At 35.1% G+C, this 20,471-nt stretch overlaps 1 protein-coding gene and 1 long non-coding RNA gene across 3 annotated transcripts in view; one reads left to right on the forward strand and one right to left on the reverse strand.

The window, feature by feature from the left end:
* LOC135838325 (uncharacterized) overlaps positions 1 to 20,471 on the forward strand; it is a 345,767-nt gene that overhangs the window by 10,773 nt on the left and 314,523 nt on the right. The window lies entirely within an intron of this gene.
* Positions 35 to 17,857, reverse strand: LOC135838144 (plexin-A4-like). The gene is made up of 8 exons (XM_065353742.1): positions 17,720 to 17,857; positions 8,296 to 11,099; positions 2,883 to 3,117; positions 2,472 to 2,749; positions 2,180 to 2,373; positions 1,237 to 1,377; positions 991 to 1,093; positions 35 to 355 (listed from the first exon to the last, which is right to left on the reverse strand). Exons 2-8 carry the CDS (start codon positions 11,002 to 11,004, stop codon positions 317 to 319), a joined length of 3,699 nt encoding a protein of 1,232 aa, XP_065209814.1. The 5' UTR covers positions 11,005 to 11,099; positions 17,720 to 17,857; the 3' UTR covers positions 35 to 316.

Raw genomic sequence — 20,471 nt, forward strand, 5'->3', positions numbered from 1 at the left:
TTATACGTATATTTATGTATTAAGTATTGTTTGAAAAATTATGGAATACTTTGAATTTAATACCTTTTGCTTCGTTGCAATAGGTATTCAGTACGTCTACATATGCCACGTAAGTATAGGGGAACATTTTATTAAATTTACAAAATACGAGTATTAGGTATGTACATTTTTGGTTAAAATTAATCTAGCCTAAGTTCATTCACATAAAAAATGCTCAAATGTTTGCGGAAAAAGAAATGCCGTCTGCTTGTCATATTTTCGAGATGTTTCTTAGAGTGAACTATTCGTTTCATTTGGCTTGTGGCTGGATTCTGAGCTAATGCTTTGAGCAATCCGAATCCGATTCTTCAATTACCTAGGCACAAATTTAATTTTTTCAACGTTTTTCTTATTCACTAGAGTGGTAAATTTGGGTAGAATTCGCACCTTCGTTGTAATAATAAGGATACTTCTCAGACAAGCTATCAGCAATTCGCTGATTGCAAGAAGAGTTTTCGCTTTTTGCACATTGGTTGCTTTGTAGATTTGCAGTTTCTCTTTCTTTCAAATTTCACATTTTATGTAGAATATTACACAACTGAAAAGGGATTTATTTTTTTATTTTTTTTGAAATCAACATTCTTACCTACAGAATACAACGTGAAAAAATGATTATTTCTTCAGATCAGATTTTTTTTAATTTTTACTTTTCTAAAAGTAGAGAAAATGATTGATTTCCATTTCGCGAAGTTAAATACTTATTGAAATAATGTAATTTGCAATTCTGAATCGAATAATATGCAATTTGCAACTTTGCGTTTCTCCAAGAACTAGAAAGTAAGGTAAGTATGTAAAAACGATTCCTTGTGACATTTTTGAAAGCAGGTTGTAAAATAATCCCCAAAAGTACAATAATCTCAAAATTGATTTTTTTTATAGATGCACATAACCTTATGTATTACTCCGCAGGTGCGACTTTATCTTCCGAATTGTAAAAAACTGTTCACTTACTGCACCAATCTTTTTTAGTATGCCCTCTAAATCATGAATGATTTTTGTAAAGTCTGGCCGATTTTCTGGCAAATGGTTCCAGCATTTCACCATTAGGCAGTACCTGTTACAGAAATTTATGCATTATAACAACATTGCTATACTTATATTAATTATGGGCATTCATTGGTTTCTTGGCAAAAATTATATACAAATAACTATTAGAAATTAGTGGTTTTGCTGATTGATTGAAGTGGAGGTACATACGTGTCCATTGAGCAATCTTCTGGTTTTTTCATACGGTATCCTGATCGAATGTCTTTTAGAAGTTTCGCTGCATCGTCGTATGTAGCATAAGGAACTTCGCCAAAGGTGACAATCTCCCACAGTAATATGCCATACGACCACCTGCATGTGTTAATAAATGTACTATGTATTCAACATCAAGGTACAAAGAATTGAAGCTAAATGGTTGAAACGCTTTATAATTAGAAATGTACGTGATGAAGATATTTGTAGATAAGGTGCACCGGGGCAAGTCAGAATGATTTTTCGCAATTTCAACTTTGACCAGCTGTTACTCCCCTTCTAATGAACCAATATGGATCAAATTTATTATGTAGGTTCCCATAAGGGTTCTTAACCTATGGTTAAAATTTGAGCGCGATTGACACAGTAGCTCTCGCTCAGTGGAATAAAATATAAACTGTCCTGACTTACCCCAATTGGGGGAAGTCAGAACAGGCTAAACTTTGCGGAGACGTAAATCACAAACCGAGCGTCCTAGAAAAATTGCATAGAAACAAAATTGTAGAGAATTTAATTCTCTTTGAGATCACTCTCATCAGATTTTCACTAGGACGCACGGTTCGTCCGCTATAATATGCGAAAAACTAAGAAATAGAAAGTCTGTATTTTAGACCAAATTCAAAATAAGTTCAAAACAACAACAAAATACAATTGAACCAAGGACATCTAAAATGAAACTGAATCTCGAAAATTTTTATGCTGTGATGAAGTAGGGGTAGTACCCTCAAGTCACCTTTAGTGGCACTTCGCCAGATATAAACCTCTAGGCGCTAGAGCAAGTTTTCTCACTTACCCCGAATTCCAACTTCCCCCGGTGCACCTTACCGCTTTTCCTAGCTACCTATAGTACCTACGTACCTACTACCTACATTGTATTTGTCATGTTTATTGTTACACTTACACATCAGATTGTGGGGAATTACGTCGGTGCGTTAAGGTTTCAGGTGCCATCCATTTCACTGGTAATCTACCTTTGGTCTTTTGTCTATAGTAGTCAGCATTTCGAATATCTTTGGCTAATCCGAAATCAGCTATTTTCACCACATATTCGTCAAACATCAGGATGTTTCGAGCAGCGAGGTCTCGGTGAATTAACTGAGGAATTGAAAAATAATAACAATAAAGCTTATTGGTTTTACAAGTAGAACTCGACTGTTCGTCTGTTCCAATGTCAACATCATGAAAAGACTTACTTTTATAGAAGCCAAGTATTCCATGCCTCTGGCTATTTGTAGAGCAAATGTAAGCTGAACTTTTTCGGACAAGTCATTTTCGCTGGATTTTGAAGGTTGGTAGTGGTTTCTGAGAAAATCGAGTAAATTTCCATGAGGAGAGTATTCGATGATGACGAGCAGTGGCCCATCTTGTGTACAACATCCGAGTAGACTAAGTACATGGTCATGTCTGCCGATTAGTTTCATCAGTTCCATTTCTCTGACTAAATTTACCATATCTACGTCAGTGTGGCCATCTGTGAAATGAATGCATGTACATTGATTCGTCGTATTGGGGGGAGGGGGGATTAATATTTTTGCACGTGGAAAGAAAACGCGACCCCTACAAAAATCGAGTTTATAAAAATATATGTAAGTACATAGACTTACTTTTCAACATTTTCACTGCTACTGTTGTGACGTTATGTTGCTGTGAGTGACCTGAAACACTTCCTTTGACAACTCTCCCAAACTCTCCTTCGCCTAGAAATTCGCCCAGAACAACGTTTTTTCGAGGAATTTCCCACTTTTCATCCGGCGGTAATTCATATTCAGTCCTCGGTGCCAGTTCATTTTCTTCCGATGTTGGATAAGGTTCGTATACAATGCTGACGTTTGGTAGTTTCTAGAATTAAAGAGAGATCGTGTTAGGACAAAATTTATGAATTTTCCCGAAAATCCGCCAAATGCGCACGTTCAATGGCTGCATTATGTGAACAGTCTACCAGAGAATCTTTCTACCAGATATTCTTCGATAGATTTTTGCACTTTCAACGGACTGAAAATCATGAATACATTCTACCAACACAAAAAAGATCACAAGATGACATGGAGCAATACAAGAGGACAAAGCTCAATGATCGATCATTTTATAGCCAACGAAAACGCCGCAAAGAAATTCTTGGATATAAGAACATACAGGGGTCTAGAAATAGGCACTGACCATCATTTTGTTCAAGGAGTAATGAGAATGGGAACAACAAGAATACCAGCCAGGAAAAATGAAAAGAAAATCAACACAAGAGCCATGGATGACCCAACCAACCAATGGCCAAATACTATCAACTGACAATACTGGCAACTCCATTTAAAATACATTGAGCGTTTTTGTCATGGTATTAGCGCGATCTGAACGGCCAGGGTTAAAACCAACTCTTATCAAAAATGCTCTGATTGGTTGGTTTATAACTAGTTTGAATCTCGCGCGTCTGCGAAGTTTGAATTAGCAATAAATCAGATGCTTGGGGTAGTTGTGGTAACATTTAGTTTCACCCTAGGCTGCTAGGAGGATAATACACCATTTTTCAATGGAGTTGCCAGTATTGTCAGTTGATAGTATTTGCAATGGCTGTACCAAAGACAGATGAACATCATAAGTGAAGAAATACCAAAAAGCCAGGACATAGAAGAAGAATGGAAAAATATCAAATCCATTGTGACAAAAGCGGCAAAAGAAAGCTTAGGAATGGCTCCATGCAGAATCAGGGCAAAGTGAATAAAGAATTGGGACAACGAAATCCAAGAACTTATTCAAAAGAAACGACAGACATTTAGGAAATTCATGAGCTCAAAAAGTGAGGTTGATGGTGAAGAATATCGAAAACAGTCGGCAAAAGTCAAGAGAAAGTCCAGGCAAAAAATGCAAAAGCTCCAGGAGAAGATGGCATACCAACAGAATTGTACAAATACACAAGTGGTGAATTCAAAAGAAGACTGCTGGAATTCCTAAATAGGATGTACCAAGAAGAAAAGGTACCTGAAAAATTCAAAACAGCAATTGTAATACCACTGTTCAAGAAAGGTGATATGTCAAAACTGAAAAACCACAGAGGAATAAGTCTACTCAACACCTGCTACAAGATATATGCAAAAATACTGGCAAAAGGACTGGCAGACCACGCAGAAGAAAAGATGTCAGAAAGTCAAAACGGATTCAGAAAAGGAAGCGCATGCACTGATGCAAGTTTTACAGTAAAACTACTGATGGAAAAAAGGATCGAATACAACCTAGAAACACACATGTGCTTTATAGACCTGAAAAAGCATATGATAGGGTCAATAGAAAAAAACTGTTTGAAGTGCTAAAAGATGAAGAGATAACATATAAAATGCGAAGGGTAATAAACAGCATTTATAAGAACACCAGAATAAGAGTACGAATTGGAAATAAACTCTCAGAACAAGCAGAAATAAACAGGGGAGTTCCCCAGGGATGCCCACTGTCTTGTGTTTTATTCAACATGTACATGGATCACATGGTGAAAGAATGGCAGAAAATGAAGCCAAAAGGAATCAAGACAGACAGAAGGTAGGAAATATCAACAGTAGTCCAGTCGGTAAGGGGTTGGACCCAAACAAAATTGCTAACAAAGATTTTTTTGCTTTAAAATGTCCAGGAGGGTGTCCTAAACAACATATCTGGACCCGTCCCCGATCCACCTGGAGCCTTTCCCCCCACGGTGGATTTTAGCCCCCCAAAACACGTTTTTCGACATTTTCTCCCCCGCATTGCATTTTAACGAAAATATGTGGGAAGACAAAAGAATCGATGTCAAATTTCCGATCTAATGATGTATCAACTTTCCTTGTACGTTCAAGGGGGGTGGAACTAAAGCCATTTAAAAAAGGGGGTTTCCTGAAAAATACAACTACATTAAGGCTATAGGCGTCTAAGAGGGGTGAAATGGTCTCCGAAAGTGTTCGAGTTGATATTAGCATGGAAGGTGAGTACCATAGAGAAACTTCCGCATGAAAAATTTCATATCCACACCCCCTCCCCTTTTTGGAGAGCCCCCCTTTTCTGAAATTTCAATAACACTTTTCTCAGCCCCATTTCAACCGAGTTTGGAAATTTTTCTGGAAGTTATGTATGTCCTTAGTAGGTATACCCACAAAAATTTTCTACCCCCTCCCCTCATATTTACCCCTCAAAATGGTGTAAAAACGTGTCTGAGGGAGGGTTGGGGTAAAATGGGAATTTTGGGGAAAATAACCAAGTATTAATAAGTAGGGTGTCCTTTTCTTATGATTCGATACCACTGAGCACGAATATGACGTCAGATTTTTTGCTACCCTCATCTATCTTTCTCCAGAGCACTTAGTCCCTTCAATTTTCACTATTGTTAAAAAGCATAAAAAAATGAAAAAACGCTATTTTGAGGGGAAAATATGAGGGGAGGGGGTTGAAATTTTTTGTGGGGATACATACTAAGGATATACATGACATACTGCAAAATTTTCAAAGTCGGTCAACATGGGGCTGAGAAAAGTGTTATTGAAATTTCAGAAAAGGGGGGCTCTCCAAAAAGGGGAGGGGTGTGGATATGAAATTTTTCATGCGGAAGTTTCTCTATGGTACTCACCTTCCATGCTAATATCAACTCGAACACTTTCGGAGACCATTTCACCCCTCTTGGGCGCCTATAGTCTTAATGTATTTTTCAGGAAACCCCCTTTTTTAAATGGCTCTAGTTCCACCCCCCCTTGAACGTACAAGGAAAGTTGATACATCATTAGATCGGAAATTTGACGTCGATTCTTTTGTCTTCCCACATATTTTCGCTAAAATGCAATGCGGGGGAGAAAATGTCGAAAAACGTGTTTTGGGGGGCTAAAATCCACCGTGGGGGGAAAGGCTCCAGGTGGATCGGGGACGGGTCCAGATATGTTGTTTAGGACACCCTCCTGGACATTTTAAAGCAAAAAAATCTTTGTTAGCAATTTTGTTTGGGTTTGCCCCCATAAAGTGCTTTACCGACTGGACTACAGTACGTCTTTTCACAGATGATCAAGCAGTACTACCCGAAACAGAAGATGACCTACAGAGATCAATGTACAATCTAACAAAGACATCAGAGAAGTATGATATGAGAATATCATCAGAGAAAACAAAAACAATGGCCTTCAAAGGAAAGGAACCAGTAAGAAGCAAGATTGTAATAAATGGAAAAATCATTGAACAGGTCAATAATTTCAAATACCTGGGAAACACGATATCATACCAGGGAGAAGTAGATGTTGGTGGAAAGATTGCAAAGTTCCTGAGAGTCACAGGACTGATAAATAGGACCCTGAGAAGCAGTAAGGTGCGAAAAGAAACAAGACTGAAAGTGTACAATACCCTAGCAATACCAACGATGACTTATGGAAGCGAGGTTTGGGCATTGAAGAAATCTGATAAAAGAAGAATAACGGCAGCTGAGATGAAGTTCATGAGGAGAACGGCAGGGGTGACTCTCAGAGACAGAGTCCCATCTGAGAAAATAACGGCAGATCTCGGAGCGATGCCAGTCATGAAAAAGATAAAAACGTATAGGAAAGATTGGAGAAATCATGTCAAAAGGATGGAGGAAACAAGATCACCAAAACAGGTCCTCCAATATACACCAACGGGGAAAAGAAGCAGAGGGAGACCAAGGAGGAAACTCACTGATACCTCAGGCTCATCCTCAACAGGTTCCACACCACAGCAGACAGGCCAATAGGCCTACCGCTTATAAGGAAATGACGACGATTCTTTGATTTAAACAAATAAGCCAAGCTACCAAAAGAGTATGTCTTGAAACGTCTGTAGCCAAAATTACAGACTTAAGATCATTATTAGAGTTTTGGAAATTTTTAAAATTTAAAAAGTCTGTTTCTTCTTTAAAGGCAACTTTTGAAGTTTTTTTAAGAACTAAAATTTTGAATCCCGCTCATCCTCTGTATAGGAGATTTCGACATACCTCCTTATTAGTTGAATTTTTGCAAAAAGTACGAATAAAAATGTGAATTCAGTGCTCTGAGAAACATATGTAGATTTCGACATATGTATTACTTAGTCGATTTTAGCTACAAAATTTGAATTTTAGCGTGTTACAGCACCGAGCATGCAGTGATCCAGATAGAAATTTGCCCGAATAAGGCCTTAATTTTGCAAAGTTTTGCATAATAGAAATGAATTTTTGTTCATGTGGGTTTTTGAGGGCGCTTATTTTATTTTCCAAACTACAAAATATGCTCTCAAGGGGGGGGGGGTTGAAATTTGAACATTTTGGAGAAGTACAGCACTAGTATTGAAAAGTCAGAGGTTTTAACGGACGCCGAATTAATTTTTGAACATAGCTTGATTCCAAAAATCAAAATGGGCCCCCGGAAACACGAAAATTTGACAATTTTAAATTTTAGCATCCCCTCGTCGCGCAACGAAGTTGTTTTGGGTTTGAGGGTTGAGTCGATATGATCTTAAAAAAAAATTTCAGCTCTTCATTGGAGAAGTTCAGCTCATAAAATGAAAAATATTCATGAAACAAGTTGAATTTAACAATCAGATAGTATACCTATAAAAAAAATGATTAATTTGAGTGATCACTATAATTTTAAACCCTGACATCATTTTAATACCTCGTCAATTTTACTTATTATTTTGTTGCGATGTAAACATTTTTGTCGAAATTTTTGAAAAACCGGATTAAAATTCTAAGTACTCGTATGTTATGGAGCGTTAAGTTTTTCTTTTTCGGGTCTTATGAAAAAATCGAGAAAAACAAGAAGTGAAGAAATAATTGTCAGCTGATGAGTTCACATGCCATGTTCTTGGTTTTTTGTTCGCGTCTACGTTTATGTACTCGTAAATTTGGCTTTGGAAATCAATATCGAGGAAAATTGTCAATTTCCAAAATGAGATGATCACACAAAATACATTCTTGAGATTTATCAGTTGAATGTCTCTCAGTCATTAAAGGGTTAATGATGAGTATTGTTAGGTGCATTTGCTTTAGAAATTTCTGTATAAATATATGTATGTAGGTAGGTAGGTACTTACCAGTATGTCTAATTCATTTTCGTCCAGCTCGATTTCGTTTTCAATCACTACGCGTTTCACGCATTGCGACATAGCTATCATTTGCAAACCCATTTTATTCATTTGCTGTTGCATTTGCTGAGATCTTACTGCAGATTTTCTATAAACAACGTATACCACGACTACAATAAATGTTACTGAAATTACGGTTATTATTACATAGATGTTTTTTGTTATCCAATTTGTTGATTGGTTTGAATTTGAACATTTCTGTATATCGTGCAACCAGAGATCAGTCATGGTGGATTCATCATCTGATCTGTGGTATATACATTCTCCAGTTTCTGAATTCCACATACACGAGTAGTTCTTATTTAGACATGCTGTGCATTGATCGCCCATGTTGGCGCATTTATACACGATAATATGTGAGTTGTACGTGTTATCAAGTGGTATTAATCCGTTCTGTAAAACAGACAATTTGACTGTTATGAAAGGTTTCGATTCATTGAATGCAAATATCTCATCATTACATTCTAATTCTCCCTCTTTCAAAGCGTTCCCTGTAGGATAACTACTTTTTAGATGATGAGCAAATTGTGTCTTCTCTTTTTTAGAATTAGGATCGAATACAAATTTACACGTAAATCTATCATCATTTAATAACATTGGGATCTTATAATGTACTGGTATTTGTCGTGTCTTTTCTGTATGGGCAGGTATGTAAATGTCTGTTTTGTATTCAGTGAAAAACTGTGGGCAAAACATCGAGTTTTTCGAGTATTTAAATCCATCGTACGATGTTGTACTATCCCGTCGAGGGAAATTGGTGCTGCTAAGATTCATACCGATTACTATATTATCCTCTTTCCAAATTGCATTATCTGTGCACCTTGATTCATTCACATACCAATAGCATGGATAATCAGAAGTCATGCATGATAAGCAAGATTCATACGAACTGCAATCGTAAAATATTACGTGAATTTTTTGAAATACTGGGCCATGGTTTATCTGGACTGATAGCTGCGCTTCTATGGAATGATTATTGCTGGGTGTTGGAGGCAAATGATTAGGAGCTGGTGTTACACAATAAATACTAGTTTTATTGCTCGTGGTTGTTGTGTTGATCGAAAAATTGCCAAATTCGAATAGACATATTGTTGTATGGTTGATGAACGGATGCGGAGTTATTGATTCGAACGTTACATTCCATTGCGCTGTTCTTGAGAATTTGTCTACTGGACATGAAGATGCGTCTATGTGTTCATCAAACGAAACCCAGTTGATACAATTTTGTGTAACATCACACTCTGACTTTAAGCAACATCTATTACTAGAATAGCACCATCCACAATAGGGATCTTTTATCACCCAGCATGCATGCGATGTGTTATATTCGTCGCAACTATGTATTTTGACTTTGATGAGTATATTTTTGGTCATCACATATAGATAGTTCATTGTAGAATCAAACTGCATTGTTTCTGAATATGATGGGTTTATTAGCGACTCAATCATTATTTCTGCATACTTATTTCCAGTGGACAAATCGGGCGAATCAATTCCTTTTATTGATATTTTCTGTAAACGGCCGTCATACATACTAAGAAACAAGATTGTGTGATTGTTAATTGAGGTAACCGCCATTGCTTCCACCGATGCTGTACCAGGTGGATGCGAATATACCAGGTCTCCGACCAGCGTTTGATCCTTTTGAAACAGGGAATGTAATTTATTTATTTGATACCTACATAGTAGGAAGGTTCCTATCACCGTATAATCTTCTTGTAGTGTGAACATGATTTTTTCTTCCATTTCATGGGAATCTGTTTTTGAACCAGAATGTGGATTTCGCTTTTGGATATAGACATATCTGATTGGTGTTGTAATAATTGTCCCATTTGGACCTGAATTACACATTATGCGAATTTTTTTGCACGAATTGTCTATTGGATACTCATCTACCCGATTATTCAACTCATACAAATAGTTCTTGGTGACAAAATAGCCGATATTTTGGATACTGAAACCATAATAAACTAAAAAATCGTAGATATTCAAGGGACACTCTTTTATCGTAAAGCGAAAGGCAGTATTTTGTGTAAGAGCTGATGAAAAATGTTCTCGTTCTAGATTTTTGATAGTGATTGTTCGTATTGAGCTGGAATCAGTATAGTCCATTTTGCGACCAACATACAGTGTCGATTGTGGTGTTGATGAATTCTTTAGTAAAATGGGAGCTATGAAAGCTCTACTATCCCAATAATATTTTCCTAACCCGTCGGGTATAGGTTCAAACATACTTTTACAGATTTTCGAAATATTACTCATATCGTGAGCATGACAGATGCCCCAGAAAAAAGTACCACACGAAATCAGTTGCTTATTCTGATAGTCCAATACTAGCACTTTGTTATTATAAAACGTTGTTGTTTGTTTCAATTTATGTGGACAGTTGGGAGCTGTACAATCTGAAGGACTGAGTTCTGATATAGTGTAATTAATTTGCAGTTCGAGATCCGTTGATAATTGATAAATGCGCTTTTCTCCGCCTATATATACCCATCTTCCATATTCATCTACCGCCAAGTGATTAAACTCTCTGGCGTTGTCATATGAAAATACTTTCCACTTTTCCGTAGCTGATTTTGCATTCGAGTAATTCGTGTTCAGACAAAATATAAACATGTGTATCAATAGTATGTATAAGAGCGTAGGAAAATTCATTGCGATACAAATTTCATTTGTTCAATTTACGTTATCATCTGATCGATTTGTCCGTTATTTTTCCTCCGTATAATGTAGATTTCGTTTTGCAATATCTGGAAGCATAAAGAAGACATGGACTTCAATCCCATAGATTATGTTGATGGTTAACGGATTAGAAGTACTGCATGAGAAAAGAAACTTCACGGAACACCAAATTCTGTCAAATTTTCGAAATAATTAGTGGTATTTTAGAGATTCTCTAATAGATATGTATCTATGGCTGATTTTGAAGATAATTCGACTTTTCGAGCATCTCATGATTTGAGTGAACCATCGTTGGATATCTGGTGAGTTTATTATGATGAGGCATCGCTCCCGAGTCACAAAACATCACGGAAAACAGTAAATTTAAAAAAAAAAAATGTTTTCTGGATTGTGACTACGCGAATGAAGTGTTTTTTTATTTCGCAGAAGGCGTACAGTGGTATGAAAAAATCTGTGTAAATTATAAATTACCTAGTGGTAATTAAAAATAGAAATCGTCAGATATATGAGGCGTTCCGTAGGAAAAGGGACAACTTCGTGAGATTGGAAAAAACCTAGTTAGGCATACCACGTTAAACTGGACAAAATTTGCTAAAAAAAATGAGCCAAAGAGCAAAAAAATCGAACCATATGCGAAAAAGACATGAATTTTCAAAAATGAGGTAACAAAAAACATAGTTTTGAGAAAAACGCGTTCAAAGTTTGTTAGAGTAGGAAGTATATGCCTTAAAGCCACTACCAATATTCGTCAATAAAGCATACTCGTATGTCAACCCTTTACCAATCTGGTAACAATAGGCGTGGTCAAGGTGCTAATTTGGCTGGCTAGCCAAATTAGCTACCTAAACTCGTCGCAGTTCTTAAACGACACGAGTCGCGAATTGACAAGTTTAAAGTACCCTAAAATACAGGAGAGCTCAGGCCCTCGGTTAAAGGTTTTTTATGTCTTATTTAACCCTTTCGGCTACGAGACAAACTGATGGATAAAATTCGAAGTGCTTTAAACTGAGTAAGGCCAGTTGCTGCCTAAAACTCAAAATTTGCTGGAAATCGCACATTCAGAAAGTATTCATGTCACAAATGGCAATAAACCTTAAATTGTCTATTATTCCATTTATGACACCAAATAGCATTATAAATCAAAATCAAGCTTTCTGAGGCATCTGATATTTCAAGATGAAAGTATTGGTAACAAGCATTTTTGAAAATAGAAAAAAAGATGAACTAAAATAAAATAAGTTTGAGTAAAAAAAGGAAATTATTGAAGAAAAACAAGGCATGCGACTTCAGATAGTTATTCAAACTGCAGATGTTTGAAGATTTTTGCTTGTGGGAGGATTAAAATTGATGGAAAAATCTTTGTGTTATAGAGAGCATTTTTTGTAATTTTGAAAACCCATGTCACAATTCAATGCTAATTTTCAATGAAATTCTGAAAAATATGTATCATTTTCATCTTCTGACACATACATCTCTCTTGAGATGATTTGCTTGGGTGAGTAAGTTGCCTCAGAAGATGACTGGGTAAACTTTTGCAAGCATTTGAATTTTATGATGGATACTGTGTCATAAAGACTGCGCTCAATAAATTCATTATCTGTAAGATGACTTCTAAAAAGTGATTCCAATAATTCCACAACATGACGTACGTATTTTATTTTTATTATCTCCTTATGACAAACAGATTGAGGGCTGTATTATGACACAGTATCTATCAAAAAATTGAAATGCTCGCAAAAGTTCACGTAGTCATCTTCTGAGGTAACTTACTCACCCAAGCAAATCACCTCAAGAGAGATGTATGTGTCAGAAAATGAAAAGTATGTCATACTTTTCAGGTTGAATTGTGACACGAGTTTTCAAAATTTCAAAAAATGCTCTCTATAACACAAAGATTTTTCCATCAATTTTAATCCTCCCACAAGCAATCACCTTCAAACATCTGCAGTTTGAATAACCATCTGAAGTCGCATGCCTTGTTTTTCTTCAAAAATTTCTTTTTTTACACAAACTTATTTTATTTTAGCTCATACTTTTTTCTATTTTCAAAAATGCTTGTTATCAATATTTTCATCTTGAAATATCAGATGCCTCAGAAGGCTTGGTTTTGATTTATAATGCTATTCGGTGTCATAAATCGAAAAATAGTCAATTTAAGGTTTATTGCCATTTGAGGAGGTGGATAGCAAAACGCAATAACTCCATTTTTGGTTTTTTTGGGAAATTAGGAAAAATTGTCAGGAGGGGAAGGGTGGGGGGTCGAGTTCCGAAATTGGTGTCAAATGAAAGGGGAAGGTGCCACAAATAAAATTTCCACTCAATTTCAAAATTTCGGTCACCTGGGTAAGCACATTGAGGAAAAGAAAAAAAAGTTATTGCGTTTTGAACGCAAAATTTTTTTTTGGTGTTTTTCTGCAAAAAAACGTATTTTTTATTTGAAAAAATTGAAGTTTAATCGAGAATTTTCGATAAAAAACAATTAAAAAACTGGAATGTCAAATTCAAACAATTCCTGTGTGTGATATGGCATTCAGAGAGTGGCAACGAAAGCACCATTTTTTTAAGTAACTCCTACCCAACGATTTTCAGTACCCACCCGATGAAAAAAAACAGTGTTACCACATCTGCGCAACTGAAATGTATAAAAAGTAGTGGAGTTATTGCGTTTTGCAAACAAAATCTCATTTTTCAATGCATTTAGCTCTAAAATCAGACTTGTTTTCCTCGATTGCGCTATGATATTCAACTGATGGACAAAATCTGACACCGGGAATGGATTCCCCGTTGAATTTTACATAAGGATAGATATCAAACTCAATTTTCGTAATTTTGGAGTTATTGCGTTTTGCTATCCACCTCCTCATTTGTGACATGAATACTTTCTGAATGTGCGATTTCCAGCAAATTTTGAGTTCTAGGTAGCAACCGACCTCACTCAGTTTAAAGCACTTCAAATTTTATCCGTCAGTTTGTCTCATAGCCGAAAGGGTTAAGGTCATTATTTCGATTAAGTTATTTGTGTTAAGTTCTTTTTCCGTTTGTAATAATTCGTTATTGTAAACCTCTTTTGTGTAATACAAGTTTAAAGTGAAATTCGCGTATGTTTCCTTTAACTTTTCTTTATGATAAATAGTTGTGATATTCTCTGTTTCGCGCACCTGGCCGGGGTAAGTATTGGTAAGACAGCTTCTGCTAATTTGTCAATTGAAGACGTCATAACAAAAAGGGGTATATATGACACATATGTCCTTTTTGAGACGAATCCATATTGTTATTCTTCAGACCTTCCTCTATCATATGAGACCACCCCCACTTCACAAAGTCGAAAAACTAGTGAGATATCGCCATTTTAAAACTGCGAAGTCGATTAAAAATTTACTTTTTCAGAGATAATGGGTTACTCATGGTGGATTTTGTGTTGTCAACCATTATTTACCTGGTTTAAATCCATAAATTTGCTCAAAAACATTTTTAAATCGTTAAAAAAATTGGCCAAAAAAACTTGTCTATTTTTTTTTTTTTTTTTTTTACTCAACATAGCGATTTTTTTTCAGAGATAATGGGTTACTCATGGTCGATTTTGTGTTATCAACCATTATTTATCTGGTTCAAATCCAAAAATTTGCTCAAAAACATTTTTAAATCAAAAAAAAAATTGGCCAATTTTTCGCTTCAAAAAGGACATATAATTCGAAATGTTTGAGTGCTTACCGCTAACACACAGTTTCCTCCAGACTGATGGTGCATAGCATTTCATATAGTTAGATAGTGGGAAAATAAGATAAAATCGTCACCATGTTCAAATATGCACATTTCTAAACTTCACAAGCACTCAAACTTTCAAACAGCTTTTTCTCAAAATACAATTTTCACACATATGTCCTTTTTGCTATGACATCTTCAATTACGAGATAGGGAAAACACTAAGTGATCAGCTCTCTGTGTTAATCCCAATTGCTGTGAACTTAGTGTTGCTAGATAGCATCACTCCATTCAATATACAAGAGTCATTAGTTACCTTACATACGACGCTTGTATCAAGATTATTTATCAAGTTTTTGATTTTTTTTTTGTTTTTTGCATTTTATGACCTGAGTTTGCGTTCTACCTACATAAAAAAATAATGTATATAACCTAAAATATAGAAATTTTTATTCATTCGATGGTTGTTTCATTTTTTTATTCGATACTTAACGGCTGCTAAAAGTTAAAACGTATAATTTATGAGTGATTACGAGCACGTAGGGGTAAAATCACTGTTACCATTGGAAAGAGCGTTAAATTTCCTACAAGATTCCATCAAAAAGTGAAAAATGAGAATTTTGATGCGATTTCATAAAAACGCGATTTCTGAAGAATTAGTTACGTTTCTGACGAAGTTGTCCCTTTTCTTACGGTACGCCTCATATACTTTAAAAACACGATTTTAATAGATTTTCAGGGGGAAATATAAAAAAATGAAAACAGGCCAATCCCTACTTTCTAAAGTTATCCAGAGAACTTGGAATGGGCGTATTAACGAAATGTGAATAGATATATCTACCTACTAAAAGAGCTTTTTCTGCAAATTGCAATATTACGTCGGAAATCCAAAAACATTTTTATACGAGTAAGCCTCTTCTCAAACCAAGATAATTTAAAACATAAGTTAGTAATATTAATAAGGCTGGGATTTCTAAGCGCTAGCGCTATAAAAAAGCAATGAAAATGTAAGAAAAAAGCAAAAAAATGCGCCATCAAATCCTACTACATATGTTACGTATCAAAATGAATGTTTATTTCAAACCCAGCAACATACCTCCCTTAAATATAAGGTAGAGTGGGGTAATTGCAAAAACGGGGTACCTAATTGCAAAATTGTGACCTCATGCAAAAAAATATCAATTTTCTGGTTGTGCACGGAAAAAAAAATTATGGATAATTTTTACTATTTCACACAGTAACCGGATCCCATTCAAAAATATTGCGATTTTTACTATGAGATTAGTAAATTTTACTATCAGAGTAATAAATTTTACCTTATTCTATAGGTAAAATGTATTTCTTGGCTGAGTAAAAATCACTATTATTTTTGGATGGGATCCGGTTACTATACTGAAATAGTAATTTTTATTGTTTTTTTTTTTTCAGTGTGCCAACTAGGGGGTGTCGAAGCAACAACCTTTACCGACGTATTCACTTGGTCATAACTTGCCGGGTTCAACTTGTCACTAAGTAGCAAACACTTTTATCAAAGCATGTTAAAATCACTCATAAGTAAAAAGAGAGGTGTTTTTTAAAAAAATGCATGTGAAATAGAAAAAACTGTCGATTTATCTGGAATTTTCACGATTTAGGGTCATGAAGGATTAAAGTTTAAGGTAAGATATCGCAATTTGAATTTTTTTGTTTCATTTTGACCGTAAATTGCGTTTTTGCAACTACCCCAGAAAAAAAACGACTCGGGGTAATTGCAAAAACGATTTTTTTTTCATTTTTGCACATTACCACAAATATTTTTTTGCCCTAAATAACTTGAAAATGGTTCGAAATTACAAAAAAAATACAACTTCCACGGTCACATGATGAGTTATTACACGTTAGAGAAGTGATTAACAGTCTTACTGAATTTTAAAATTATGGCTCCTTTTCAACGATTTACTTATAAAATGTACTTTTATGACGAGTTTTTTACATAAAAAACATCAGGAATGATCAATAGTTGATTTTTTGTTCATTTTAGCGAGTTTTAAAAAAAATAATTTTTCAACATTTTTTCACTCCCCTAAAAATTTTTTTGGGAAGTGGAAAAGTTATCGAATTTTTTACCGAATCAAGACCACGAATACATCAAAAGTTAGCAAAAGACACGTAGAATACAGTGAGTGTGTTGAAAATGCAAAAAATAAAAAAATAAAAAAAATATTGCCCATTTTTGCATTTACCTTAACATGGGGTAAATGCAAAAGTCAATTTTCAAATTTTCAAATTGCAATTTTCTCCACGATTTGTGGACCAAATTGTATCAAAATTTTATCTTTGATAGAGAACCCCCTGAAGTATAAGTGATACAAATTTCAGCTTCATCCGTGCAATAGTCTTTTCACAGCGCCCTCTCAAAGTGTCAATAATCAAAAAGTGCTTTGCAATTACCCCACTCTACCTTATGCACAACTTGAACCAATAACGAACTGGAAAAGTGAAAACTGAATCTGTTATTTTTCAGTTTCTCCTCCCTCGTTTTTTTGAACTAATCTTTTTTTAAATGTTTTTTTTTTCAAAAATTTGCAAAAAGTTGATATTTTTTTGTATGATAATTTAGAACTAATTGCTTCTATTTTACCAATTTTTTAGCCAAAAAAGCGCTTACGACGAAAAAAAGATCATAAAAAGCAAAATTTCCGCCTTTTTGGCCCAAAATAAGCATTTTAAAACATTTACACCCAAAAAAAGCAAAAAAGGCACTATCAACTTTCTCCATTCGCTTCAGAATGGAATGAAGCTCAGAGAAAATGTATTTATGCCGTAAGTATAGGGTGTTGCTACAAAAAAAAAAAAAAGCATTATCATAAAAATCCTAGCCCTAGCTAATTAATCATTTGATTTCTGACTCCCAAAACATTGCAGTTGTTTGAAAAATTCATTTTTTCACGTGCCCCCCGCCTGATCACTTACATTATAGTGTACATAGTTTATTTATGTTTCTTACCTCCTTGTAATGATTTTGTGATAAAGATTTCGTTCAACAAAATACGAAAATGCAACACGAGATTCGAAACACTTAAAACAACCATCGCGGTATGGTAATTATGTGAAACACTGTTTTATAAAATTTATTAATAATGGATAAGTTATGTTTGGTCATTGGTGACAAAGACACCGTTCGTTGAATGATGAGAAATCCAGTTTTATCATTTTATTATTTCGATAAAAATGTAAGCGACAAGCCCTTGAACCAAGCAGATCGCTGAAAAAATGTTGACGGGTTTTACATTTTCATTATCTTTTCATGGAATTTAGCATGAATCAAGGATAATAGTTAGGTTTTTCTAATATACGTATAGAGTGACCAATTTGTGATTTCGATATCAGTTTCCGTCGGATGATTGTTTTTTAGCGACGCGATGGTGATTCCGAATAATTTCCGCTGATAAAAATGAAAAATGTTTTCTAAACAATTTTTAAAATTTTTCAAGGCGAAGTGGGGCCACGATTTTCAATTGGTATTTTTGTACTATTTTCCAAGGAATTTAAATCTATCAACTAAATGGTTTTTTTTTTAGTCTTTTTGATGAATTTTGAATCTAAAATTGGATCATGATGCTCGACATTTTTGGAAAAGTTACCATGCAATCTACGGATTGAAATGAGATGAAAATTCGCGATAAATTCGATTAGTTATCTACCTAAATGATGAGCGTTTTTGAAGAATATTGAGCTCAAGATCGGGTTATGATTTTCAGAATGTTTAAGAAGAAAGTTCTCACAAGACTTATCAAAATGGTTTAATTTTGTGAAAAATTGAAATATTTCAACGAAAATGTTTTTCGAGCAATTTCCAAATAATTTTGCAGAATTTAAAAAAAAATTCACGAGAACCTTTCAAAATGACTGTGTTGAAATTACGCGATTTTTATTAGTCCGGCATATGACAATAGGAGTGATTGTACCCCCCCCCCCGCCGATCCTCCGGGACAACTTTTTTCTTAAAGGGGACATCCTGAGGAGCATTTTAAAGCAAACTTGCCAAAAAAAAAGTTGGCCTTACTTACAAAATGGCGGCCATTTTGATTGACAGGTCAGCCGAAATCACAGATTTTGCATTTTAGCATAGAACTTGCACGAACTTTTTCAAACTTTACAAAGGTAGATCGAAAGATCATGCAAAAATTTATCACCTGTCAAAATTTCAAGTGCTAAAGTGCGTTTTTCGATTTTTGGTGAATTTTTGAAAATCGAATTTAGGCCAAAAATGAGGGAAAAAATCAAAATTTTACCAAATTGACCAAGAAAGCTGAAATTTGAGATACGCCCTGTTTTCGACATGCTAAATCGATTGGAAACGGTTTCAAACCGTTTTGAGCAGTTCTGGAGCCTCCAGCAGATTTTTGAAACTCGAAATTTCCACAAAATTCCATCAAATTGGAGTTGTGAAGCTACAATTTATTCTAAAAACTAATTTTAATACGCTACGAAGTACTGCAGGTGAATTTCAAGTCGTGTTGGAGCCTCCAGCGGCTTTTTGAAAATTCCTGAAGCCACTAGCAGATTTTTGAAACTTTAAATTTTCACGAAATTTCATCAAATGGAGATGGAAAGCTGAAATTTACTCTACACTTCAATTTTCACACCCTCTGAAAACGACTTCTGCTGGGTTTCAAGTCATTTTAGAGCCTCCAACGACCTTTTTTGAACGTTACTGTACCCGCCAGTAGATTTTTGAAACTTGAAATTTCCCCAAAATTTCATCAAACTGAAATGGAGAGTCGAAATTCATTCTGCAAACTAATTTCTATACGCTATGAAGTTGACTGCTGGTGAATTTCAAGTCGTTTTGGAGCCTCCAGCAAATTTTTGAAAGGTTGTATGACGTTTTTTTGGAAAATTGAAATTTCCTAAAAGTAGTTGGAAGCTTCAAAACCATTTGAAACCACCATGTAGTCTGCAAAGTAAATTTCAGCTTGCCAACTTCATTTGATAAATTAATTTAGGGGAAATTTCAAGTTTCAAAAATCTACTGGAGGCTCCAGTAATTTTCAAAAAAGTCGCTGGAGGCCCTAAAATGACTTGAACCTACCTGAAGTCGTCTTCAGAGGGTGTTAAAATTGTAGTGTACAGTAAATTTTAGCTTTCCATCTCCATTTGATGAAATTTTGTGAAAATTTAAAGTTTCAAAAATGTGCTGCACGCTCCAGTAATTTCCAAAAAAAGTCGCTGGAGGTCCCAAAATTACTTGAACCCACCTGAAGTCGTCTTCATAGGGTGTTAAAATTGGAGTGTAGAGTAAATTTCAGCTTTCCATCTCCATTTGATTAAATTTTGTGAAAATTTAAAGTTTCAAAAATCTGCTAGAGGCTTCAGGAATTTTCAAAAAGTTGCTGGAGGCTCCAAAACGACTTGAAATTCGCTTGCAGTGCTTCGTAACGTATTGAAATTAGTTTTTAGAATAAATTTCAGCTTTACAACTCCAATTTGATGGAATTTTGTGGAAATTTCGAGTTTCAAAAATCTGCTGGAGGCTCCAGAACTGCTCAAAACGGGTTGAAACCGTTTCCAATTGATTGGGCATGTCGAAAATAGGGTATATCCCAAATTTCAACTTTCTTGGTCAATTTGGTAAAATTTTGATTTTTTCCCTCATTTTTGGCCTAAATTCAATTTTCAAAAATTCACCAAATATCGAAAAACGCACTTTAGCACTTGAAATTTGGGCAGGTGATGAGTTTTTGCATGATCTTTCG

This window comes from Planococcus citri, chromosome 1 (assembly GCF_950023065.1).
Source record: "Planococcus citri chromosome 1, ihPlaCitr1.1, whole genome shotgun sequence".
Taxonomy (NCBI): Eukaryota; Metazoa; Arthropoda; class Insecta; order Hemiptera; family Pseudococcidae; genus Planococcus; species Planococcus citri.